Source organism: Scleropages formosus, chromosome 11 (genome assembly GCF_900964775.1).
Source record: "Scleropages formosus chromosome 11, fSclFor1.1, whole genome shotgun sequence".
NCBI lineage: Eukaryota > Metazoa > Chordata > Actinopteri > Osteoglossiformes > Osteoglossidae > Scleropages > Scleropages formosus.
This window is the reverse complement of record NC_041816.1, coordinates 20,952,505-20,979,834: the sequence shown is the minus strand read 5'-3', so window position 1 is coordinate 20,979,834 and position 27,330 is coordinate 20,952,505. Positions and strand designations below refer to the sequence as shown.

At 39.0% G+C, this 27,330-nt stretch overlaps 1 protein-coding gene across 2 annotated transcripts in view; it reads left to right on the top strand.

Annotated features, from left to right (window-relative positions):
• kif18a (kinesin family member 18A) overlaps window positions 1-16,214 on the top strand; it is a 31,455-nt gene extending 15,241 nt beyond the window's left edge. The window contains exons 10-18 of one of the 2 annotated variants that reach the window (XM_029256315.1): window positions 879-1,041; window positions 1,900-2,064; window positions 2,639-2,760; window positions 3,764-3,996; window positions 4,680-4,739; window positions 13,031-13,397; window positions 13,993-14,085; window positions 14,480-14,598; window positions 16,004-16,214. In XM_029256315.1, coding sequence (XP_029112148.1) covers window positions 879-1,041; window positions 1,900-2,064; window positions 2,639-2,760; window positions 3,764-3,996; window positions 4,680-4,739; window positions 13,031-13,397; window positions 13,993-14,085; window positions 14,480-14,598; window positions 16,004-16,143 — 1,462 coding nt within the window. In that variant the 3' untranslated portion in view covers window positions 16,144-16,214. Of the gene's footprint in view, window positions 1-878; window positions 1,042-1,899; window positions 2,071-2,638; window positions 2,761-3,763; window positions 3,997-4,679; window positions 4,740-13,030; window positions 13,398-13,992; window positions 14,086-14,479; window positions 14,599-16,003 lie in introns of both variants that reach the window. The other variant, XM_029256314.1, reaches the window with a different exon arrangement.
• The last annotated feature ends 11,116 nt before the right edge of the window (window positions 16,215-27,330 follow it).

Genomic DNA, 27,330 nt, shown 5'->3' with positions numbered 1-27,330 from the left:
CCTGTGAGATGCCAACATGTGGGTCCGGAAGCTCTGTTCCTCAGTCCTTTCTCCACCATCAGGATTCGTAATGTGTACAGTGAGCAAGCCAGTGGATTGTGCTCTTATAATAATTAAAAACGGTGGTTGTTGTTGTTCTTCTTTTTCTTATTATTATTATTATTATTATTATTTATTATTAAGTCTGTCAAAGATGCTGCACCTTCTCCAAGATGTGTGGAGGGTTGGAGTGCAGTAACACTCCTGTGACAGTTTAAATATGCTTATTTCTATTTCTCAGCTGACTTTTAGGGAAAAGGTAGAAGAAATTTTTCAAGCAAAGAAAAAAGAAGGGTTCAGTATTTGCAACCAATAAACTTAATTTCATCAAGCATCTCATTATTTAGTTTATTGTATTTAATTTACTGTATTAATGTGTTAATCAGTTTTATTCCATATTGCAGCAGTACTATATAGCCACCTCCTCTGTTCTATTCTTTGCAGTCTTTTTGCTAAATGTTAAAGTGATAATTTATGGTGGGTTTGAGCTTTATGTATAAGTGGCAGCCACATCAACTGCCTGTAACAGTTCCTCCTGATACAATTAAATTTGAGAGAGAAATAATATGAGAACAGAACAAAGTTATGATAAACCAACGGTTTGAAAATACTAGAATTTGAGAAACTGATTCCTCCCCCCCTACATTTCATCTACTTTTCTCGCATTCTTCAGCCATATAAGTAACAAACAAAAGACTGTATCGGCAAGGGTGTGTACTTTATCGGACATTTCTTGAAGTGCTGTGAAGCCTCGAAACGTGAAAGGCCCTGAAATGATTCCAGTTAATTTTTCACGGTATTTATTTTAACTATTTATTCTTTTTCAATTATGCACTTAGGATGGAGGAGTCTCTGCAGAGCATCTTCAGCAGCCGGGCGCAGATCCGCCAGGACTTCCTGGCCCTGGAGCGGCAACTGAAGGAGAATGAGCTTCGGCGACAGTACCGGGAAGAGTGGCATCAGCAAGCCCAGCTGCTGTGTGCAGAGGACAAGGCTGAGAAGGTGAGGAACGAGGGCACGGCTTGCAGCGTGTTCTAACTGGGCATAAAGAAAGCACTGCTTGTCCAGAGTGGCACAGACTCAAATGTAATGTTATTTCAAGCTCGAGGCTCATCCAAGAACCCAGCTTTCCCAAATACTGCACTGAGTACGCTGGCACATCTGGGCTTTAGGTATTAGAACTGTCAGCAGTCAAATGGAAAAGAGCATCTCTCCTCTTGATATCGTGATATTAATAAAGAAAACAGTAGCTGTAATGATTTTTTTGCGCTGTGTAACCATGCCAGTAGGGGACATAACTTTCCAAATGCAGGTGGTCCCTAATTTACGATGGTTCGACTTTACGATGTTGAGCTGGGGATAGACATTTAGTAGAAACCTTACTTCAAATTTTGAATTTAGGTTTCTTTTTTTTTTTCTTGGGCAAACGATATGTGGTGCGATACTCTCTCGTGATGCTGGGCAGCTGCAGCATTCCGCATCTCCCAGTCTGTCACGCAGAGGTGTGTATTAAATGTATTTTCGACCTTGATGCATTTTGGGGAACGTAACCCCATCGTAAATCGGGGACCACCTGTATTAACAGCTGTGGTCTTGTGTGTCTCAGTGGAAAAATCCCAGCAATTTATCGCCAGTGTGTAAGCAGCATAAAGGTGCTGAAGGTTGGAGACTTGGCGCAATTCTGTGTCTAAAAACGTACTCGCAGGTATGTGCTTGTCAGACATTTAAGAGCAGCACTTTGTATTGATCATATGTTAAGTTTCGGTTGAAGAATAAGGTCAACTGTGGTACGTACTGGCTAGCCGTCCACTCCCAAAACAGGTCTTCAGGAGTACTAGAAATGGTTCCTTCTGTTATCAGGCAACCTGCAAACATGAGCGCAAGTTGGCCTCGCTGCTGAGCCACCAGCAGCACATCAAGATGAGGCTGTCGGAAGTTGAGCGGCGTTTCCAAGAAAACGAAAGCTGGCTGCATCGTGCAGAGAATGAGATGAAGCTGTTGGGTGAGGAGGGACAAACTCCCAAGGTGAGGGTAAGACAAACAGAAGCCAGTTCAGGAACAGCGGTGTGCGTGTGCGCGCCTTGGGCATCCTTATTTGGGCCAAAGCTTTGTCAACGGAGCTCATTCGTGCTGATCCACATGGTAACCAGCTTGTGTTTTTTTTTTGCTTCTGCTGCCTCCTTCATTAGAGCAGTGTTTATTTTAGTTTTTCTTCTGAAAGACTTGACTGGAAGAATCAGTGACTGCTAGTTTCTCAGTGTTACTTACCTGAAGTTATGTCTTTTTTTTTTTTTTTTTTTTTTTTTTTTTTTTTCCTCCCCCTCTCTCTCTCTTCCTTTTTGCTTTTCTAGGAACTTGGATAGATCAGTGGTGCATCTCTTATCAAATTTACTAGGTAGCCCTGTTCTTAGCGCCTTTGTGTCAGAGCGTTACTCTGGAAATTTCCTCCATGAACCAAAATACTTTTCTGTTGTTTTCAAAATGTTGTTTTTTTTTTTTTTTTTTTTTTTCTCCCCCTTCCCAACCCCCCAGCCCCTTCGCCGGAGTGGTTTCATTGTATCTGGGGAACTGATGTTTTTGTTTCATTTTGCCTCTGCAGGTTCTCCAGAAGGATTTGCAGTGCCACAAACTGCAGCTGCAGGTGGACGACCTTAAACGGCACATTGACCATATCACTCATCTTATCCATCTTCAGGATCAGGAGAACAGGCAAACTCAAAAGTATGAGATTACTAACAGTTATTTGTTAGTTTAGATTGCACTTTGAGTCACAGCACTTCACAGTATTTACAAGGTGCAAATTTTTGCCTGGGCCAAGGCATCTGAGTTGCTATGAATTCAGGTTACAAGTCCATGACTTTTACTTCTCTTACCCAGTTTTTTGTGGCCTGTTGTGCGGCTGGAAAAGTTTAATATTCATTGTGATAAATTCTCCCGTTCAACCTGAACAGTTACGTCCTCATATTTTAAAGAGGTTAATTATAAGAGCAGCACACAGGGAATACTCGATGCGTCATTACTATGACCACGTTAAATATTCCCAGGAAATTTAGAAAGGCAGGGTGGCACAGCGGGTAGCTCTGGTGCCTCTTGGTTCCTGGGAAAAGTTTTCAGACGTGAGTTCAAATCAGTCTCAGTCTTGTGGATTTTACATTTTCTCCCCATGTTCACATGGGTTTCCTCCGGGTGCTCTAGTCCACCCCCCCAATCCAAACGCTCATTTGTGGTGAATCAGTGAATCTAAATTTCCCACTGGATGTGACTGTAAGTGAATCAGTTGGCATGCAGGTGATCCCAGTCAAGCTATGTCTCACCTCTTGCTCTGTGCTTCCAGATTTCTCTTGTTTTTACAGCTCTGTCTAATTGAGTGGAACTTCTGTGAAAATGTGTGTATTTTCAAGAAGAAATGGCCTGTATAAGAAGATTGAGAATGTTTTATATGTTTATAATTAGAATTGTCTAAACAGTAATTGCAGCATTTGGGAAGTTTGGTCTTCATCGTTCAATAATAGGAAACCGCAACATTTATGACAGAAGAAAGTACAATAGGCAAATAAAGAACCAGTGACTTTGGAAATGTAGAATCATGGCCTTCATAACTAATCTTTACCCGTGTTTATTTTAGCGTAATTCAGATTTAATAAACCTCATTGACATGTTTTAGCAGAGCAGAGTGTAGCTGTAGCTTGAGCTCACTGATGAAGAGATGCATTGTTTCTCTCAGAATAGTGGGAACTCTGCTGCCAGCATTCCGCCAGCAGTACGTGGCTCTCAAGAAGGCAGGCCTGGCCACATCCCAGAATGACTCCGAGTACCATGCTGTGGAGCAGCTTGTCCTGAGGGAGAGGGGCGTGGCATGGGCTGACCAGCCACAGGATGAGGATTCCACATCCAGCCAGCAGCTCGCAGCACTCCTGTCTTTCTCACACCTCGTTTCCCATCAGAGCACTCCATGCAGTAAGTGATGGTATTGTGGTACAGCCCACCTCCACCTGACCTATACTGGTCTACTAGCAAAACAAAGTGACACAATAAGTTGCTGTACAGACTCGCCATTAACGTGGGGTTTCTCCACTGTACACGTTGCATTGTAATACAGCAACTGGTGGTGTAGTGGTTAGTTAGTTATTGCCTTTGGACCCAAAGGTCGCAGGTTCGAGCCTCACCTCCACCTGTAGTATCCTTGAGCAAGGTACTTAACCTGAATTGCTCTAGTAAAATTACCCAGTTATATAAGTGGGTAAATAATTGTAACCTTAACATTGTATGTCGCTTTAGAGAAAAGTATCAGCTAAATGAATAAATGTAATACATCTGGTCTCGGCCTACATTGTTGATGGTATCACATCCATGCTAGTCTTCTGGTGATTTATTACCCCTGCCCTCATACTCAAGTAGTTTTTTTTTTTTATTGATTATTATTATTATTATTATTATTTTATTTATAAAAAAAAAAAAAACTATTCTCCCCTGAGTGGGCACTGAGCTTTTGCCATGTAATCTGCATGCCTCCCCCCCCCCCCCCCCCCTCCCCAGTTTAAACTCCCTGTGTGTACTTTCCAGTTCTTAATCTATGTCAGTTGTGCTCACCTTCCCTGGTCCAGGCCTGTATGTTCTAACACTTGGCCTCCTTTTCTCAGGTACTGAGAGACCCAAGCAGAAAGTGTCCCGAACTCATCATCCTGTTCCATTAGGAAAAGGTACAGTAAACTATGGTTGCTACAGTATTGTTAGCATTTCTATGTGGTAGATTGAGATCTAGCAAAGGGGTCGTCATGTCCTGTATTTTTTTTTTTCTTGTGTACGTAACTGGAGGGCATGCGTAATTTTTATAATACTTTTCAGTATTAACTCTTCAACCAAATACCTAATCTTGTAGCAAAGAAATGGTTATCATCATCAGGCAAAGTGTAGTTGTATTGCCTGTATCTTTATATGCATCTTACTGCCCAGTTGCTCTGAAAGAAAACTGTCCAGGATGTTTAATGTATTTCAATAGGGGGGGGAAAAAAAATTAAATAAATAAAAATCTTCCCGTTTTTCAAAATGTATGGATTTTGTTCTGAATCAACACGTTTGTCTGCGTGGTGTTGTCATGGTTACTGACACCTTAGAGTTTCACAATCTGTGGTGAGGACTTTCAACTACAGCAGCTTCTTGATTTTTGTTTTTAAATTTTTAGTTTTTTAAAGTATAGCTATTATTGGACACACAATTTGTGTTTGAATTTGGAATTGAATGACATAGCATTGCTGAAGCAGTTTCGTCAGATTTAACAATGACTAGTTGGGCAAGTACATGAACTAGTGATGCCTTCATCTGCAGCACTGCTCCCTAATATTTGGACAGTGGTCCTGGAGACTACCTCTTTCTGCAAGTTTTTGTTTCAGCTGTGCTCATATTTACTTTTCAGGAACTGTGTCTATTTAAGTGCCTTAGCAAATAACTCACTATTCTTTTTTTAATAAGGAAAAATCAGGTAATTTGCTGTAAGAATGCTATTAGAGGTTTATTTTCTCCAATAAAATATGATTTTTCTGCCTTTTCCCAAAACTTAAGCACTAAAACCTTTTCATTAATCAGTCTTTTGCTTAGTTAATTGTGGGAAGAATGATTTTTGTTTTGTGCTATAATAACTGGAATGATCACAGTATTATTGAAATTAAAAGTAATAAAATGTTTTGCTAAGATGTCAAGAATTTGATAAGCAGCTGTTCTACAAATAAATCTTGTGGTTTAATGCTGGCATCAAGTCCAGCTGACAGCAAGCATTGTTTATCATACTTTGAATTGAGAAATACATTCAGTAAATGTTTAAAGTAATTGATTAGACTAGTCATTTGAGTAAATTTTAATTTTTGTTCAAATGCTTATTCAGTCATTCAACATTTTTCATTTGCAGTACTTTTAGTGGTGGATACTAAAATGCAGTAAAACGATTTTCTTTTCACTTTAAAGCCTTTTGTCAAATTGACTAGTTGCAGATAGATATATATATATATATATATATATATATATAGTCAGTGGTTTTGTTAAACCTTGCACTGAATGATCTTTACAGAGATGCTGGTCTCAGATGTGTCTGAAATGTACATTTGTCATGAAGAAAAAGGCATGTTTTATCTTGTTGCCCGTTACCTCCCAGAATACAGCAGATGTGTCCTCATTCAGAAAGTATAGATAATTTGATGGTACATTGCTACGTTATTTGCTTGCGACACAATATCCTAATCCAGCAGGTAAAGAGCTGGGGGGTTTTTTGTATTTTTTTTCGTAGCATTATAGAAGCCAAAGTGGACTTTTTCTAGATTAGTCACATATTCAAAAATTTAACAGTAATGGTTATACCCTTTCAGATATTTATTCCTTTATTTTAAAAGTTCCATTAAGCTGATGTACTAGGGTCAGGTAAATGAAATTTAAATTAAAACATTTATCAAATGTTTAAATATATGAAATTTAAGCATTTATCAGACTAGTTTTTTGGCAAATAAACACGAGTAGTTAGAGACTATGATACAATGAACTGCAGCTTTTTTCTATTGCACTTAATATTTTTCAGGTGTTATCTAAAAATACCGTCTAAGAGACAACGTGAAAATGTGTATTTCTCCAAGCAGCCCAGACTACTTTAGTAACAGCCCCAGGGTGCTGCCAACGGTCTCTGGGCTGTGCACCTTTCGGCAAATTGCTCCCTATATGGGGACCTTTCCTGGAGATGCTTTTCTGCCATTACAAGTACTGTTCCAATCTGTCTCTTTCTAAGCATGGCGATGAAATACCCCGGAGCTGGATGCTTTTGAAGGTTATAAGCCAGGGTCATGATCTTGGAAGTGCACCGAGAAACTCTTCGCTGCAAAAGCCTAAGGGGGCGTGGCTAAATATACCATCGGCGTACACATTTGGCTCCGCTCACATCAGCGTTGCCTTAGCATCACATGGCAACCTTGAGTTTCCCTGCCCACATTTTTACACAGCTTTTCTGTAATGAAGTACTGAAATGAAGTCACCACCAGTCTTCACAGCACATTTGTTTTTGGGGTTTTCAATTGTCCATATATCTGTAGATGGTCCACTTCTGGTTTGTTGGGATTTTTATTTTTTTTTATTTTTTTTAAAGTTGAGTAATAACACTCAGTTATTACTGCGGTGTTATGGTAAAACAAATTCTGATTGGGACAGCTGGTGGCGTAGTGGTTAGAACAACTGCCTTTGGACTCAAAGGTTGCAGGTTCAAGCCTCACTTCTGGCTGTAGTATTCTTGAGCAATGTACTTACCCTGAATTGCTCCAGTAAAATTACCTAGCTGTATAAGTGGGTGAATAATTGTAACCTTAACATTGTAAGTTGCTTTGGAGAAAAGTGTCAGCTAAATGAGTAAATGTAATATGTAGGTTACCGGTATAAAGGACATGTGTTTAAAGGTGTATCAGACAGCACACTTCAAAATAACTTTTTCAGTGGACATGTTTTGTATAACCACACAGGGTTAGCCATTGCTTTCTCCCTTAATGTACAAGATTTGCTCAGTAATGTAAGAAGAGTAACTGATGATGCTAGTACACAGTTGTAAGATCGTCTGATCAAAATAATTTTCGAATGTAGGATATTTAAAAATGTAAAAGCTCAGCTTTCACATTTTTGTGTATCTCTTCTGGTTTTGTGCACTTAAAGGCCAGGCATTGAACAAATACTTGATTTTCAGGTTAGCTTAAGTTTAATTTCAGTGGTTTAAAGAAGTTGCACTAAATGATACCAGAAGAGTTTAATTGCTCTAAACCAAATCTTTATGATCTGGAGGATCCACCCGAAAGTTTCATGCATGATTGGTTGAATTAGGTCAGCATGTGTACATTTTGTATTACAGTGGGTTGGACCGCAGTCCTGCTTTGCGGTGGGTCTGGGGTTCGAGTCCCGCTTGGGATGCCTTGCGACGGAGTGGCGTCCCGTCCTGGGTGTGTCCCCTCCCCCTCCGGCCTTACGCCCTTTGTTACCGGGTAGGCTCCGGTTCCCCGCAACCCCGTATGGGACAAGCGGTTCTGAAAGTGTGTGTGTGTGTGTGTGTGTGTGTGTGTGTATTTCTAATATTAATCCATTGACTGCAGCACTGATTTTTAAGGTGTTATTCAGGTCATTTTGTATGTGTACTTACAAGCACATGGTGCCCTAAAATTTGCATAACAAGCTGTTAGCTCGCACTCCTGAGAAACACTTTTACGCACGAAAAATTTCAATTCATAACACAAGTTTCGGTGACTTTGAATATGGTACAAGTTGAGCATCCTCCTTCCCCCTCATTGTGTGGCATGGCGTTTCTGCTGTCTCAGAGTGTACCTGCTTCCAAGCATCTCCCTGAAAGCTTGTTACTTTAAAACCATCATCTGTCATAGTGGTGAGCCCTAAAGCAAAATAGTTTTAAAGTGCAAAAAGATGTTGAGCAGTACATAAGACAAATGAAAGCCTTACCTATTGGTTTAAACTTGAAGTTGTAAATTGCATGAACAAATTTTCTTCAAAGGGTGTAGTGAGGTGAATTACTTTGTACGTGTGATTTGATTTACTGTTGATTTTGTTGCAAATGATACTTTATGAGGAGCTCAGCAGAGAGGGTTACGAGCAAGTGATTACAGTAATTACTTTATTAGAATTGCCTCTATATGACTGGCTTGGATTTTAATTATATTTTCTCAGTTTTTGAAATATAGGGCAGGAATTTTGCAGGTTGGGTGGGAAAAGTTGTGAACTTTTTTTGGTTTAGAAATGCATTTTATTTTATTTTTTTTTTCTTTTTAAATTAATGTTAGGTTTTTTAAATGAACATTATTAAGAGCATATTTTCAGGAACAAATTTTGCTGGACATAGAAGGGAAGCTTGTATATTGAATACAGTACTAATAATTGATACCTGCTGATACCTGATGCCTAATAATTGTTTACATATTGATGTATTGCTTTAAAATAGAAAGTTATATTTTGGTACAGAAGGTAATTATGCAGCACAGTGGCACAGCAGGAACAATACAATGTACTTTCATACAGCGCTCTATTCTGAAGACAGGTAGGATGTATACAGTATACAGATGTTGGCTTTGTTATGGAAAAAGTGTTGATAAACTGCTTGAAATATGTCTCCATCCAGTGCCTAAAAATGGCGTCCACACATGACCACCATCAAACCCTACTTGGATATAATAATAAGAATACTGTTCTATTATTACAGAAAGCTTTTGTTTCTTTAAAAAAAAAAACTTGGGTAAGGTTTTGTTCAAGTAGTTTCTATGTGGTTTAGTGTAGATGAGGTGTGTGCTCTCTGTCCCGGGACTCCATGTAACCTTTTCAGCAAGTTATGACGTGGAAGGCAGGCTGGCACAATGCCTTTCATGGCCCGTCTGTGTGAGTCACGCGTCCACTGCGGGAGCCTGCGAGCAACCCCACTCCGGCTCTAATAGGCGCGCTTATTTGACTGAGACATCTGCATTGACATCACCCGAGGAACCCATTTTTAATTCAGAATGAACTACAAAAATAGCACCTCATACATGTATTAATATGCCACCAAAAAAATGTGATTGAAAGAATGTGGTGCCATTTATTGTTTGGTCAAATCCCCCTCTAGAAGATCTGCCATTCGTCGGTGTCTTTTTTGACACTACGTCAACCGTGTAAGCAGTGACTCAAGTTGGTGAATACTCTATTCAGCTTTCTGCACTAGTGTTTCATTCCATTTTTCATGAAATATTACTTAATCTCGACTTTGGCAGGTTTGCCCTGGTGACACACACATTAGTTGAAACCAGTTTTTAGATTGAGGGGGAAGCCTTAAAAACTATGAAACTTAAAACTGTTCTCTTGCGTTTAATATTTTACACTTTTTTCCTTTCTCTTAAAGATTGGCGTAAGAGGACATGTACCATCTGCTGCTAAGTGGTTCTAAACTGTGGCACTAAGGACCCCTTGTGCATTCTGTGTTCAGCTATATAGAGTGACAGAAGCACCACTCTAGATGTTATTTATACATATACTGTAAGTCATGCAAAACTGATTGCAAGCAGTAATACGTGACATTGTACAGCGCAGCTACCTGTAAATGTGGTAAACAATATCGAAGTACATCTGAAATAAAATATTAAATTGTTAATGTTGTTGTTTTTCACACAGGAAAACATTGTTCACAGTATTAATATTTTTGCTAAAATTCCAGGACAGCTTGCGGTGCTAAACTACCTTATAGAGAATATTTTTAACTTTCAGTACTCATAAATATTTCGACATAGCTGAAAGTTGTGGCAGTTGAGTAGAAAATGGAAATATTCATAGCTGATTTTCAATATTTATCTATTTTTATCTGATCTCACACTTGCAGCTGTCCAGTTACGGCGTCTTGAGCTAATATAACTTGTCCTGCAATTTAGTGAACATTTTCTGCAAGGCTTTTTTATGAGTACCATATGATATACATTGTGCCACTATGAAAACTTATGCAATGTGCACTTAAGTTACTAAAATGTATGAAAGGTGGCAGATGGCGTTATACAACCTCTGTGTCAGTTGCTTGTCTAATTTCACCCTGCTTCTCAGGAATGTTGAGTATTGAATATGTAGAGTAAAATTAGAAATGAGATGTTACGTGGTCCTCATTCAAATATTGATATTTGTGATGATACATCAAAATGAACTACGATTATTAAAATATCTTGGCACCAAAGAGTATTTGAATCTTTATTAACCTTAATTAAATTGTTACCTAAAATAAGAGACAAATGATAAATGTTATTCCAAAACCAGTAGTGCATGACCCAAACTGTTCTCCAACACAACTTTTGATATGTATAATTGTGTATACATTTGAACTAAAAAAAAAAAAAAAAAAAAAAAGCTTATGCAGTGAGGACTAAATAATACAGGTCTGCGTGATGTATTAAATCTTTCAGGAATTAGCTGAAATTTCTCATTAAAAAGCGTCACAGATTTGTGCAAAGTGTCGTCTTTTGGAATAGTTTCGTAGAGCAGCTTCAGTTTTATTTCAGTTTCTTTTGCATTTCCCACCATTCTTTGCTGTGAGAGCAAGGTTCTAGATGGGTGCAGTATTTGTGCTCTGTATTGGAGGAACTGCTCATTTTCATAATGATGTAAAGTGGGAAATGTGGAGCCCATTCCAAAGAATATTGTAAGGCATTGGTGGGCTGGGTAAAACAGCTGTGACGGAGCTGCTGTAGCCTCTGCAGTCTTCCCTCCTACTGCAGCGGGAGTGTCTGCGATGACTCATTGCTGCTTTGTCGCGCACTTTATTTTTAGACATACACACTCACGTAACATTAAATAATTTCTTGTGTGGACTTCCACATCCTATGGAATGCTTTGACGTTTCACCGTGTTTTTGCGTCCGCTGTCTTTGAGGCGTCTGTTTAAAACTTCAGCGAAAGACGTCCTAATGGCGTTTACTAGTTTTGTGTAGGGTGTGGCTCCTGTTGTCTCTCAGGTTAACGTCGGGCTGCTGAAGATGAGCATCCGCTTCTCCGGAGCAACGCGTTGCGTCTTTCAGATCCGTTCGGGTTATAATGCTCATCGGATGCCAGGTTGGATGTTGCTTGTCCGTGTTCTCTAATGCAGATCGTTGATCGATTTTCAGATCAGCAATCGCTGCTATGAAAGGTCAGTTGGCCTGGACTGTAGCAAACTCTACTCTAGTGTCTATAACTCCTTTACTTTTTTTTTTTTCCTTTTTCTCCAGAGTCTGTGTTGCCATTCTGAGCATTACAGCTGCTTTCTGTTTCCCATTATTTCCAGAAAATTCGCTCAGTCTCTACATAGTCTACAAATTCACTGAAGTCCTAAATGATTTTCTAGGCCGTTATGTGAGCTAAACATTACCACAATTACGTGGTACGGTGTAAGGGATATTGCAGTTTTTCTCCAGTAATAATTGGCCATCTGAAATCGGTCTGATTAGAATGAATGCAACGGAATTATAAATACACTTATGGATCGGTCTTGTGTTCAGCATGTGCCCACCTTAGCCTGGCTCGCTATGCTAACCTATGGGATAGGTTGCAGACCACTGTGACCTTGCCTTGGAATAAGCAGTTATCAACACTGGGTCCCTGAGGAATTGTAAATATAAAACATAAATTGCATGCTGGCATGGTTTCTTGTAGGCCAGCGACTCATACTTGATAAAAGATTAAACCAAAGATTATGATTTTACCCTAAATTTCACAGTGATATTATTTCACTTGGTGTATTTTACTGCAATAATTGAGAGTTGCTGCAGGCAGTTAATATCCCCTACAAGCACAACGTGCATTTTTCAGTTTTACATCACATCTCTAAATTGCTTTAAAGTCAAACCTCACAAAACAAGAGATAAGTGATAGAGATTGCATGGGACGCCTCATCAACGCTGCCTCATATTGATTCTAAAGAGCAGCATTCATTTTTCAATATTTACTTATTTGTTCAAACGGCAGCAGGCAGACTGAGAAATACCAGTGGTGTCGTTGGCTTAGGTGACGATACATCATGTTAAAGCACTGTTTGGAAATAGCTTTTTTTTTTTTTTTAGTTGAAAATTTGATTTATTGCTACTAAAATTTGTCATCATCAATAACTGCTTGCAAAATGACTGCATAATTTGCAGTTGGAGCTCAAATCAAATGTAGCTACTGGATCGGAAAACATAGTTACAAAAAAAACAATGAAATGTATGAAAAATGTCCAGTTATTCCTCTGCTGAGAGTTAGTGTTTAAGAGCTTTCTTCCCTCCTCTCTGATTCTCTGTTAATAATGGCTGCAATTCAGCTCGGGATGGGATAACAAGGCGCCCTAGTAAAAGTTGCATACAGAGGACTGAATTGATTTACCAGAAAACACGTCAGAACACATTAGAATCTGTTTATTGTGATATTGTTTCCCTCTGCAGCTCAGTAAAATGTTTTTTCTCCTGTATGTCTTCTCATAGTCCTGTGTTGATGTCCCCTTTTCTCCAATTAAGAGTATTCCGGGATTGGAGATAAAGAGAATGCTCAGTCCGTGGCACAGGAAGTCCACATCAAGAAGCCCACAAGGAGGAGGTTAGCTGTGTCCCCCCAACATGAGAGCGCTACCAGTGTGGCTCCGTCTGTCTCCGGACACAGCTTCCAGGAAGCCCTGAGTCAAGAGGGCATGTTCCCGCTGCAGTACACCCCTGAGGGCGGCACCCAGCATGACGCAGACCTGCATGCCGCTGCTGATGACCCCAATGTCACGTTTGACCTTCCCGACAGTGAAAAACCTAGTAGTAATGCTACTATCATCGTATCCCCTGGGACCAGTAGCCACCAAGCTGTTGGAGGGCACGGATCAAACAAACCCTACAGAAGGTGCTTGAAGAGCACGTATATTTGTGTGTGTGTGTGTGTGTGTGTGTGTGTGTGTGTGTGTGTGTCAGTGCTGACTTCATACCCTTTCATCACATTAGTGGGCTTAGCACCTCAACAGTAGAGCTGCTACATGCAATTTGGATTAGTCAAACTAAATCAAAGCTTGCTGGAATAAGTGCATGCGCATTATCCCTGATTAGTCCTTCCTCACCTATGATTTATACATTTGTTTTCAATCCCTTTGACTTTGCTTCTTACAGTCATAGGACTATTGGAAATGTAGTGTATTGAAAATAAAGTTTGAAATGTTAAATTCACTATTGTTAAACACATTTGCTTGTTTCTGTCTGCCTGCCTGTTGCTTGTTTAAATGTGCGCTGTGCCTCCTAGTTATTTGCTCTATTTCTTCTGAATATTATTTTTCCCCTTCAAATTTACAGAATGTTTTAAGCATATGGCAAGGACGTGGAACGTTTACTTTTTGCATTAACGTTTGCGCAGAGTATGTTTCACTCATTTGGTTTGACTGAGGGGATTTTGATTGGAAGCAAAGGTTCCTAAGAGTTAGTATTTCTTATTTTTCTTAACTCCATAGGTTAGAGATACCAGTCCTGATGGATCTCAAACGTGCAAAGCCTTCATACATGGCTATGACTTCTGCCGCTCAACGCAAACGAAAACTCGGAGGGTAAGTATCTTCTCTTAGTATCTCGTAAGGGTATCTATCTTAGTAAGTGTAGTAGGGTAACTACAGTAGGATACTAGGATATCTAGTAAGGCTAAGTATCTTATGCTGATAGTAAATTTTTAAATTATCAAATTTAACAAAATATTAGTAGCATAGTGGGTTTTTTTTTCTCTACCCAACCCTTCAGCAATCAAGTTTTAACAATCTAGTACTTTGTCATTTTTACTAATACTACTATAGTTACAATGTTACAATTACAATAGTTACACTGATAACTATTCATTTTAGCTTTGCAAGTAACAGTTCAATTTTATTCCCATTAGACTCATTTTGAAGACAATATATATCTATTGTTTTTTTTTTTTTTTTTTTTTGGTGCCCTTTGTTTTTTTAGTGGTAATGGAAACGGCAAAGAGCCCCTTAAGGAGTGTTCCCAGGGCCTAGCCGCTCCTAAACGCATGAAGCAGGACTTCTCCGCAGCCAGTAAGCCCATGCGGGTACCTCGATTCAAAGGTGAGTTTTGGAGGCTTTCTTTCCAAACAGACTGCAATATCACACAAAAATATTTCTCATTTTTAAGATGAGAAAAGTTTCCAGGTGTGAAGATATATAAAATCATTTAAAATATGCTAATTGAAATTGTTGTACACAACCGAAACTACTAAACCACACTATTAAAAATAAAGTATTATATTTCGGAAAAATTGTGAGCTTTTTACATGTTCAAAATTTTGATCTTGTAAACATTTATGCCCTTTTTTCCATTGTGCCAGTTTTGCTGTCCAAAAAAATAGTGAAAGCAGTATTCAGCTACTGTTCACTAAATGTGACTTTGGAATCTGTCGTAAAACTCACATTGTGAACCTGTGTCACACTGCTTGTGCGACACTAACATTGAGTTTGTCAACAAAAAGTATATGCTGTACATGCTTCTGATGGCTAGGTATATGAACTTTGCAGGGTTTTTTCTTTTTTTACGGCAGGGATTTACACCCTTGTTGTCCTTTTACATTTCCTGCAAATATAGTAATTTCCTTCAGGAGTTTAGCTAACACCTGTCAGCAGTGATGTTAGTAGTTCCGAAAACGTTTAAATACCAAGCTACAGCTTTTGTGCGCATGCCTCGGAATGCATGTGTGCGTCTTAGGTGAACTGTGGTTTTGGACGTCAGTTCTTTGGTTATTCATGTACCATGCACAAGGTTATTGTGTCACATCATAGACTTATTTTATGCTTTGTGTATTTACATTTTCAGAGGGCTTACGTGCATATATATACAAACATTGAACCACAGTTTGTTTATTCAGTGCTGGCATTGTCATAGTGCACACATTCCAGTAGGTACCTGCTGAAGTGCTATTCAAATAGGAAAATGGGTAGATAAAAAAAACTTAGTTGGAGGAGTTCGGGAGGAAGTGGGAGGTGAGATGAGTTTTGGTGAGTGAAATGAGACCCTTCTTGAAAGCTGTAAGGGATTCAGCTGTTCTGAGGGACATTCCACAGCATCGGGAACCAATGGGCTTTAAATTTTGTGTCCTTTGTGAAGTGGAGGAGCAGCTGAGTGGAGTAGTAGTTTTCTTGGTAGCATGTTGGGACAGATCAGGTTGAGATCAGTGGTGAGAAAAATGTTACAATTTATAAAATGTTAAATTGATAATAGTATTTTTTCATATTCTTTCATCCTGTACATGTTGTTTAAGCAATGTCTTCAAGAAGGTAGCAGTTGGCTGCCTTCTACAAGAAAATGCCATTTTATTGTTCTGTCATGTTTTACTATTCTTACAGCAAACAAGTCAACACTTTTTTGTGAAACACTCTTAAAGTAATATGGTAAAAGTAGTGGCTACCAGGAATTACCCCTCACGTTTTTATTTCCCTTTTTCTTTTTCTTTTTTAAATCTCAATACTGCCTTTGTAGGGGTAGAAGACAACGGTCCGGGACGAAAGGTGATGCGGAGCGTTTCGGAAGGGAACCTCAACCTTGTTGGAGTTCAGAAGCCAAAATCCAGCTTTCTGAAAACCACACAGCTTTTCAAGAAAGTCACCAGAAGACTTTGATTGCCTTGGTCCTTCTGCCCATTCTAACTATCCGATTGTCATTTCTAGATCTACATATAATGTGCTCTGGATGGGGGGGGGGGGGGATTGTGAATAGATCTGTATTGGTGTTGGACTGATTTTTAATTTTTTGTATTTTTAATGTGATTTCTCGTCTTTGTGTTTTTAACTTATGTACATAGTTTTTCCGATTTTTGTTCAGCAATAAAAACTGTCAGTTTTTATTTAGGTGAACAGTTCTGTGTCCTAGTTGAACTAACATTATTAAATATTTCTTAACTTTAAATGTTTTCCTTCTTTCAACAGAGAAGTTATACCAAGTACCATCACTTTGCGCAGATAGCATTAGGCTCGAGCTGTTTATTGCTTGTAGCATAATGTTAATGGTTAACTGCTTATTTCTGTATAGCAACAGATTGTCACAGAATTGTCTTTCTTTGTCTGTAGCCTTTCATACATTCATTCTTTATTGTTAACAATTTGTCCTCATGTACAATTGCACTGTACACCATTGGATCAGAGTCACCCCATCAAGGGGAAGTCACACTAATCCACCTACACTATTACACACTATATTGAATTCAGAGTCACCAGTTCACCCAAACACACATTTTCCAGCTGTGGGAAGAAACCAGTGCTCCAGGATCTCACCCACATGAACATGGGAGAATGCAGACAGACAGAAATGTGCAGAGCCTGCATCCAAGTGCACAGCTCAGGGACTGTGGGGAACCCTCATGCTGCTCTTTCCTAAACATTTTACCTGGAAATATTAATGTAAACAACTTTTTTTTTTTTTTTTTTTTTGGACTAGGTCCTTTTTTTCTAATTGTAATGGCATTATCCTTCTAAGGTACCCTGACACATGTTGCCCAAAGCTCTGCCATGTATGTCCTGTCTAACTGATCATGTATATTCTTGTTAATGTCACTACTGTTCTCTGCTCTTTTAACCATTTTCCGTTTCCGTCTTTATCGCTAAGGTGTCCATAGCAGCTCCTCAACTTTGCAATCCTCAGAAATAGTAAAGATATAGATGCCCATCTAGTAATCCTCAAACTTCTTGTTACTGACATTTGACTTTTCTTTGCTTCTTCTCTGTTTTCATCTCTTTTCATTTCCCTGCCAGCAGGCATTTTTTTTTTTTTTTTTTTTTTTTTTTTTTTATTGGTGACATTCTCCTTTTTTCGAAAAATTAAACGCTGAAATACTGAAGAGTTTATTCTTAAAAGCTCCCATGTTTCCAATACATTTCCTCAACCTGCTGCTGCAAATTTTCTCCGTACAGCCAAATTCAATAATATTTTATTTGTATTTTGCTGTTGCAGTAAAATAATAAATCTTCTGTAGTGCTTTTGAATAGAATTAATTCCAATAAACTGTACCTAGAGATTATTGAAAGATTCAAACTAAATAATGAGTTTAAGCATTAAGAATGTTTGAATAGTTTCTCAAGCCAGTTAAATGAAGGAGTATCTTTCAAAGTGTTGCAAGACTTTCTCTTTTGTTTCAGTAAATCATTTAGCTTTGATTCTTTCCTCTGGACACTGAGCTAGAAAATGGTCATATTTGAATCGTCGTGTATGGTTAGTAGTCATATGAGTTAAAGCATAAAGTGTCATAAAGCATCAGCTAAATAAGTGTAATGTAATGAGTTAAATATAAAAATCCACTTTCCATAGTCATTAAACACTTTTTAAATAGTGTATTTTGAATTCAGTGCATCAGAAGGAAAACTTTACTTTTTGTTACACATTAAAATAGAAACAGTTTATTAATGAAACCTGTGTCATGTATGCTTCCTGCTTGCTTCTTTATACGTTTTAATTTCTGGTTTTTAAAATAATGCATCTAGTGCGAAATTGTGTAGACGGTAAGTAATGCCTGCATGTCATTCTTGGAAATATAGCTTTTTTTTTTTTTTTTTTATATTTCCATGGGTAAATCTGAACTTAAGCTTACAGTCTTTAAGGTAACTTTAACAAATTAGGTGAGTGCTGTACTGCAACAAGTAACCAATAAGATTTACGGATGTACTGAAGGTGCATGTTACTTAGCAACCGCAGGTGCAATGTGGTACCAAGTTAGTCATTTAATTTTCTGTCCCAGACACATCTCAGCTATTTCTTTCAGAAGTGACTGAAAAAAATAAGCCGCTCAGTCTGCTTTCAAAGCGGCTAAAAAGTTTCTCACTCCTACACAACTTTCCTCAGGACTTTGTGTTTGGTTTCTTCTTTTTTTTTTTTGCAATGGCTGCGACCCACATTAAATGGTTGTAAATGTGCTCTTTTTTTTCCCCCCTCGGTTTAGGAGATGAGAGAAGCAGTGGGGACGTGAGCAAGGAGACAGAACGGGGAGGTACTTGACGGGCTCCGCTCGAGTGCCAGGGTAGCAGACAGATTGCAGGCATTGTTTCCATGACAGGAGAGCAGGAGGACATGCACACGCTCCACATGCCAGTGTAAACAAACATATGCACTTCCTCCTACAGCACGCCGCTCTCCCACCACTCTTCTGTCCCTCGGCTAATTAGGCGAACCGCTGCTGCACCGCTTCTGCTCCACGATAGGTGCCTTTTTCTTTTTATCAGCCTTTGACTTTTTTTTTTTTTTTTTTTTTTTTCTTTTCCCCCCCCCTCTCAAAACTGTTTTGTTCCTGTTATGTTTTGTTTGTTCATTGTTAGGTGTTTCTTCATGTTCCACTCTTCGCTTCTCAACTTCTGCCTTTGGCAACTTATATTTTTCTTGTGCTCAGGTGCTGAAGAATGATACAAAAAAAAAAAAAAAAAAAAAAAAGCACAGGCCATAGCTGACAGATGTTTTATTTTCATACAGCGTTGCCACATTTAAGTGTTCGTAAAGCTTGAGTTCAAAAGACGTCGGTAACGAAAAGCAAGAATTTGGGGAATGTTGTTGCAGATTGCAAAAACAGCTGAAACGGCACAAACCCGGACGGTAACCTGAATCGCAGCGAGTCACCGGTTAGACGTTGAGACACCTCTGTGGAATGCCTGCTCTGATATCTTGCTTTCTTCCTGGGTGCTGACATTTATAACGGTGTCTGAAAAATTAAATAGTTTGTGATTCTTTTTTTGTGATTTTTTTTCAGAAAAAAACATGGCAAAATAATTTTTTTTTTTCCTTACAATAAAGTTAAAGAAAATTTCTATTAAGTACCTTTATTGCATTAGTTTCAGCCCGCCATTCTACTCCCAGAGGACTGCAGCATCTGTGTTCGTTACATCCTCTCCTTACACTGTGTTTTCTGGTTTGCTCTTACTTTAAGTAATTGGCAGTGTAGCTAGTAGCTTTAGCTATTAACAAAACCAATGCACATCAATGTTAAACCCTCAAACAGCCATACCTTTAAGTCTTACACCTTACGGTCACTTGACAAATGCGAAAGGTGAAGCGAAACGGTTGGAAGTGGGACTGAAGCGACCTCGTGTTAAATGGCCTTCGTAAATTGAATTATTCCCTCCATATTAAACACACCGACAAGTCTTTTTCCTCGCTGATTTAATATTAAAGAGGTCACAGCGCTCATATTGGAAAGCACATTTCCAGATGTTTTGTGTACCAGTGCATGGGAAAGAGCAACTGAAGGAGCTTTATGCTGAAGAATCCAATACCACCAAACCAGGAGAAATATGCTTCAGAAATGAACATGCTACGTAGTAGGTGTACATTGATTCATTTAGCTGTTGCTTTTTGCCAAAGCGACCTACAAGTACTTACCTGTTTATGTATCTGGGTAATTTTACTGGAGCATTTTTAGGGTAAGTACCTTCTCCCCAGTTCTGTAACCTCAGCTCTTCTCAGAAGCATGAATAGAACAAGGCACCCAGAGTTCAGTCTCTTTATTCCATGGAAACATGCAAATGATGAGTATACAAATCTCAGGATGTGCTTTACTGTGGTTTTGTAATGTAAAGCAGGGCAGAACTGTCATAGGTTGTAGTTAGTCGAGAATTGCCGTGACTGATGTTTCGTAGGAAGTCGCAGAAATCCCTCGCAGCACACAGGGTGTTTGGAAGTGCGGCAGTACTTGGTGCTCCCTGGAACCTAAGGTAAGCTTAAGGAAATTTGTTCCACTTTATTGTGTCACTGGAGGACAATTCTTAGTATCGATAAAGTTCAGTTTTTAGATGCTTTCTGCATGCTGAGCAGAAATTTGAACAGGACTTCATGGTAGTGATTCAAGTATATCTAAGTATCAGTATATTACAAAAATTTCATCAAAACTGTGACTCAATATGCTCAAAATATTGATTCATGACTTTCTCCTCCTGTTTTCTCTGCCCAAAAGAAATTATAATCCGCTTTTGTTTAACCTCCTGTACTCTAATGAAAGCTTTAATGACTGTAAGATTTATGGAAATGTCAAAATATGAATATAAATGAGATAAATATTAAAATATAAATATTTTTTGCCAAGTGCACTTAGGAAGCAATGCAGGTTCTTCTGGTTCTCTGACTTGCACTATGCCAAGTTATCATAGTAAGTAATATTTACTGTGTAGGTCATTCGTAGAAGTCCTGTCACCCCGTGGCCCATGGAGAGCAAATCTTGTCTAAGGAGAAACTTTTACTGCCGGATGAACTGCAGAACATAATTATGTCAGAGGTGTGTCAGAAAACACAGGTATGGGTTGCACGTCTAACAGAAACGCTGTACTCGGGAGGTCTCCTCATATTCTGAAAGTCAACGGGCAACACCCCCCCCCCCCCCCCCCCCCCCAGTCATTGTGCTTGGCAGGTTCTTGAATTTAGGTCCAGGACGGGTCCTTAAATCATATGATAAAAACTCTGATTTTTCCCAGCAATATGTGTTTCCATAAATCTACCTATGTACTTATTATGTGACTGTATAATAACTGCACATCTCTAGAACGTACGAGTCAGTGACCTGTATTATTTACACCCTTGTTTGTATTTTAAACGTTCATTTTAACGTTGAGTAACAGTTCTTTAGTTATGCACTGATTGAGTAAATTACATTTACATGTATTCATTTAGCAGACTTACATGTCATAGAAAATACAATGTGTTCATTACATTAAGAGAAAGAGACATAGTTGCAGACGTGATTCTTAAGTACAGTTAGTTTGTTACTTTCCACCATATGAACCAATATGCGTCAGACGAGCAGCCGCATAAAACTTGGAATACTGACGATATTCTAAATGTGTTTCTACAAGGGGTTAATTTTTAACTCGTCCCCGTGCCGGTATCTTAGTGGTCCGTGTGTGACCATGTAAAGTGAAATGAGTGTATCCTTGTTTACTCAGCCCTGATACTCTCTTCTTTCACTGTTCAAGAAGTCTGCCGAGATGTGGCCAGGATGTATGGGAGTGGTGTATGACTCACTGGCGCTATGACTGTTCTTGTGAAGGTGAAGAAGAGTGCTTAGTGTGTTACCATGGTTTTGAGCCGAAAGCACGCACTCCCCCCCCCCCCCAGCAAAAGGCCCCGAAGTTCGATTGCAGCTCCACTTTGTTTGTGTCCATTATTTTCCAGCAGAGCAGCAGACAGGATCCGGGGGGCTTTTGGTTTCCCTTCCGATAGGGACAGTCTCCTGTTTGGGGTGGTCTTGAGCACATAAATATTCCGGAAAACAGTTTGACTTAATTCCCACTCTCAGATTACGTGCGTGCGTGTCTGTGTGCGTGCGTGCGTGCGTGTGTGCGTGCTGGAGATCAGAAGCCTATATTAAGGTATTATTTATGTCACTAGAACCTATGATTTGCAGTGATTCAAAATTTAACTCTCTCACGACATCTGTCTCCCAGGCGTTTAATTGAAACGCAGGGATGCATTCTTACATTTTTTTCCCCTTGCTTTCCCAAAATAGCACCTGAATAATAAGAACAATAACCAGTTTATATCGGCAAGTTAGTGAGACACCCACACTCATTTGCAGTGAAAGGCAGATGACCCCTGCAATGACTCACAGCACTGCTTAAAGACTCTTAAATCACAGTGAATCCTGTAGGACTGCTAGATATGCATGCGTTGGAAAAGAACACAAGGAGAGGTTTGCAGCCCTAAAATCAGATTGCCTCCGATCCTTAGCCTTACGCACCCCAAATAAATAAGCTCTCTTTGGTTATTGTACTTAAAAGCATACGCACGCAGTCAAGGGTGCTCAGTATGTGCTAGAACTTGCTCGTGCTGTGGTTCCCACATTGACCCTCCGCACGATAGCAGAAGGCTGCGAAGAGCATGAATATTTATACAAGCACTGTTGCTAAGCCCGAGCAGCCAAAACTGTCACTCTTGGCCATAAACAAAAGATTTGCTCTTGGCTCCTTTATGCACGTGACAAACGGAGAAACGTCTACTTTTGCTGTTGTTCTCATACAAACACACACACACACACGACGCGCACGAGGTAGGCAAGCGACCGCCCAGTAGTCTGCGCAAAAGCGGTCTCGTAGCCGCCAATAGAAAGCTGAGTAAAAACTCAGTCATTAGTGGTAATGATCTCTATATGAAACCTTTATGTGAGTCACTAAAGGAAAAAATGCTTTTGTGAAGAAAAGCCAGTTTAAATTTACCACGGCCAGGGATCAGATCATGTCGAAAGCAGTGGGGTGGGGGGGGGGGGAAGAGTGTGCTTTTTTGCATGCTGAACATGCTTGAGACAGCTTATTTTAAACCTGTTTGTCTGACTGATCTGTGCTCTCCTACCAAATTCTGACTGCGGGTTTGAGAGTTTTCCACAGCAAACTATCACAGACTACTAAAAGTTGCAGGTGGAATACGTGTTACATTCTGGGAATTCTTCCTCTAGTTACTGGAGGAGGACTGTTGAGTCCTTTAATCCCCCTGAATCTACCTGCCAGAGAATGTGCAGGAGCAAGTCGTTATTTTTTTTACATCTGTGCACCTGTACATAAGTGCAAACACTTTAGAGATTATTTAAATATGTGCAAAGGACTGCTGAAAAGTGGTATTTTTAATAAATGTGTATAAAATACCACATTTTATCAAAGGGGTTTGCTCTTCGGTTATGTACTTTATATTTAGCTGAAACTGTAATGCAAAGTTGGAGACTCATAGTATCCATTCATAGTCAAATATATGTGTTAAAAGGTGTTACATGCAAGAACTTAATTATGAATATTCGCATGTCCTTCAGTACTGCGGTACCAGGCGTCTGTGTCTTTACACGTCCACATTGTATGTATGTGGGACAGAGTCACGTCCAAAATCTCAAGGCAGAGAAACACAAGAAAAGGTAAAGGAACCTGATACCTGCGTGCCGCTATTCTCTGAACCCTCTTAAAGTGAAGAAGGTGAAAAGGTTTCAGGCCCTGATAGTGAAGGGAACATCAATTCGGCTAACCGGTGAAGAATGTACTTTTTCTTCGGACGGGCATTGTTCCCCATGGGTCTACTTGAGTAGACTTATAGATTTTTTTTGGAACTCCATTCCTGTCATTAATCACTCTCTTCCAATTGAAGGTTAAACGCTCTTACTGGTATTTTTCATGACATTTGAGGACTTATTGTAGGTGCTGTATGACATTTCAGCTTTGTTAATATGTATTCTCATTTAAAGCATAACTTTGAGCAACTTGACACCAACTTTGGATTACTTGAGCTAATTCAGCATCCAGTGTTAACAGAGTTTTAACTCCTCTTTTACTCAGTGTGCTTACATTGATTGTACTCTGTAAAAATAAAAAGGTTGGGGTGGGGGGGGGGCTGGCCAGAGGGACAGCACATTGTAATGGGAGACTCTACAACTGTGAGAGAAAGGGACTAAAAGAATTTTGATGCAGTAATATTATATGCCTGGCTTGGACCAGACAAACAAAAGAGCACATCCAACCATCAAGGAACGGCATGTCATCTAAATTGTAAAGTCTTTTTTGTGCTGTGTTACATCTCTGAATTTGTATGGTGGAACACACAAAGAAGGCAGTTTGTTAACCCCCAACAAGTGTGCTTTTATTTTCTCCAAGCCTTTGATGTATAGAGAGCTTGACTGGATTTCCCTCTCAGACAAACGGGGGAGAAATCCCACTCCCATTTATTATCCTTTACAATTCCTACCTATTCAAGGGCAAAGCTTTTAGTCACATTACAGGTATAATTTTATAGCTCCGCTCCCCGAGTCCCTTTAAAACAGTACCTTTATCTTCCTGTACCGATACAATATGAAGTCGTGCTTTTTACCTGTAATTCTACTTCAAACCACTGTGAGAAACATTTATGCTTGATTATTTTGCTTAACATAATGGAGACTTACACCTGGGGAAGGATAGAGCTTGAAAAGGAACATATTTAGGGAATGTTGGTGAAAACTACTGAAACGAGTAACTTCAACTTTAGACATTTTTACCTGTCTCTTATCTCACTTAAAATATTCACCAGAATCACAGGTTGCATCTTTGCAGCTTGTTAACGGCATTCTCCGTTTAAACTAATTCCATGTTTGTTTGTTTTGTTTTATTTTAAAGTTCATCCTATATATTTATTTGGTGGGAAAAAAAAAAAAAATCAACAAAAGACAACACTTACATTCAGGTTGTAGGAGCAAAGAAGGATTTCTCACTGACACATTAAGAAAAGGAATATTCAGCACCAATACAATTATTTTGTCATTTTGTTGAGATAGCAGAAATGGTTTTATGCAGAAAAAAAGGGGATTTATGACCATTACTGATGATTATTACACTGCTGATGGACTTTGCAGTGTGCAGTTACACACTGGGTGTGGTACTTGGTGAAGATGATATCCCTTCGTGAAGGGTCTTCGATGCAGATCTGAGACTGAACCTGTTTTGCAAATTACTTGATAATATGTCCTAAGCACTGCTGCTTACTAGAGTAAATAAAATGCAATACAATGTATTGTGGCAGATAACGTTTCATGAAATAATGAAGGAAAAGCTTCTCAACCTGCTAGTTATTAGTTTTCCGTCCGCTTTACTTCATGCGTAAAGTACACTCGGGCCGCTTCGTTTCCACTTTGGCTACATATGGATGCTATACTGCTGCATGAAATATGGTTTGAGTGAGAAACACATTTGAATACTTTTTAACAAACAGGTTGAATTTAAAGCAATTTCTGCTTCACATTGCTTAACTAACACAAAGCAGTCCTTTCTATGGGGCAGCAAAGCAAAGCGTTAGGGAAGCTGTCACACAGCATGGCGGAGCAATAATTTATTTCATAATCCTCTAGCCTCAGTTACATGCTGAGGTAGGAGTTCAGAGCTCTGTTACTAGGTGGAAGCACTCATTTTAACATGCAGGAAACGTAGTTACTTCCTTAGATATGGCGTCCTCATTGTGGGATGCCTCGCTTAATTTTTTGCCATTAATTTTGACATTTACGTTCAAGTTATATGGATTCACATAAATCCTTCCCTAAAAACAAATAAACAAAATGAAAAAAACATTTTAAAATTTTGAATTCCTCATGAGACCAGATGAAGCAGTGCTGCGTCCTTTTCCCCCTTTGCTGCTGTGATTTGGAAAACAATCATCAGCTTTGGTTTTTCGATATACTACGATTTCATGATACGCTGTAGTCCTATCCCACAGGTCAGTAAAATTACGTAGCATCTGGATGTTCTTACGACTAAGAGTTAAGTTTAATCTTTCTGATGACTATATTATTTACCATCTTATTTTACTGCAATGTTTACTTGTTTCAGAATGTATATTATTCAAACATCCATCCATCCACCCATCCATCCATCCATCCATCCATCCATCCATCCATTTTCTGAAATTGATTACTCCTGAAGAAGGAAATATTGTGAACAGATGATAGTTACAAATGTATCTTTGAAAGGTTACAGGCAAAGCATGTCAGTATCTGGTTCCTAAACCATTTTCTTTAGTTTTCTGAACTAATCAACAATGTCCTTATTTGACAGTATTATGGCTGGGACTTTCATGTTACTCTAAGAGACAAAATTCATGGAGAGGTGGGAAAGCTGCTCATTGATAAAGACTGAATAGTCTACAGTGTAGTATAGTGAATAGACTAATATACTGTACATTTGCTGAGAATGAACATACAGGTACATGCAGTTTCATGCTAATATTTAATTTATTTACAAGTCTTCAGCAACCTCAGTTACCCATTTGTTTCTTGGAAGTGTCAAGTGGTCTAATGAACACGCTGAATTACTGTCACAACGCTTCACTTCTGTCCATTTTTCATTGAAAAAACTGGATATCTTGGAATATATCAGCCGAAACACAAAGTAGTCCTGGATGCAAATGCGAAACAGAAGAGGGTCACAGTTCAAACCATTGAGTCTCTCTGGGCAAGACTGAGAACAACATGCAAATGCACGTATTCAAATTGAGGGCTTTCTTTATTAACGATTACATAGATTGTTGTTGTTTCAAGGTCATTCATTATTCTCACTAAGTTCCTTTGGTCTAATATGCTCTTATTAGTACTACTCTAGTTTTTATATACAGTGTCTCTGTGACCACGCCTAACCTTATCTGTATGTAAAGCTCTGTTGGACTGGAAATCCTCTACTACTGCGTTCCCTTCTCTTTCCACTCAAAGAGTTGCTTAACAGGTACTGCCACTTTCTAAGGCATCCAGCTTAAGATAATCATATGGCCATGAGCATTACATTTAATCAATCATTTTAAGTGAAAGTAATTTTAAAATGTAAAACATATTTTCTGCTTGAAGAATACTTCTTCATTTGCAACACACAGCGAAATTACAATTGCCCAACTTCATACAAGTAAACCAGTGTAAATGTTTGCATGATCTTTCATATGTTTTAACTACATTATAAAAGATCCAGCAAATTTAGTTTTGATCGTGTCTATACGTTTATGTTTAGAGGTCTGGGCATTTTACAAAGTTCCAGTCTTTCGGTCTGCAAAGTATTTCATAACTGGAATATTTTTTCAAGTTATTTTACTGGGTATTAGCGAACTATCATTACCATTGTGGAGAACAGAAAAGTTACTGGCTGTGTTTAATATAGTGCTGGAAACAGACTAAGATTAAACTCACAGATTTTTCCTTCTTTTCCAACTGCTTTCCACTGACACATTTTATGTAATCGTCCCAGTTTTGCATTAGTCAGATTGTCACTGTGATTTGTTTGGTGTGCCTTGCTTCCTCACCGCAAGCACAGTCAAGACATTTAAGAGACACGGGATCTGAGAGAATGAGAAGCAGAACCACC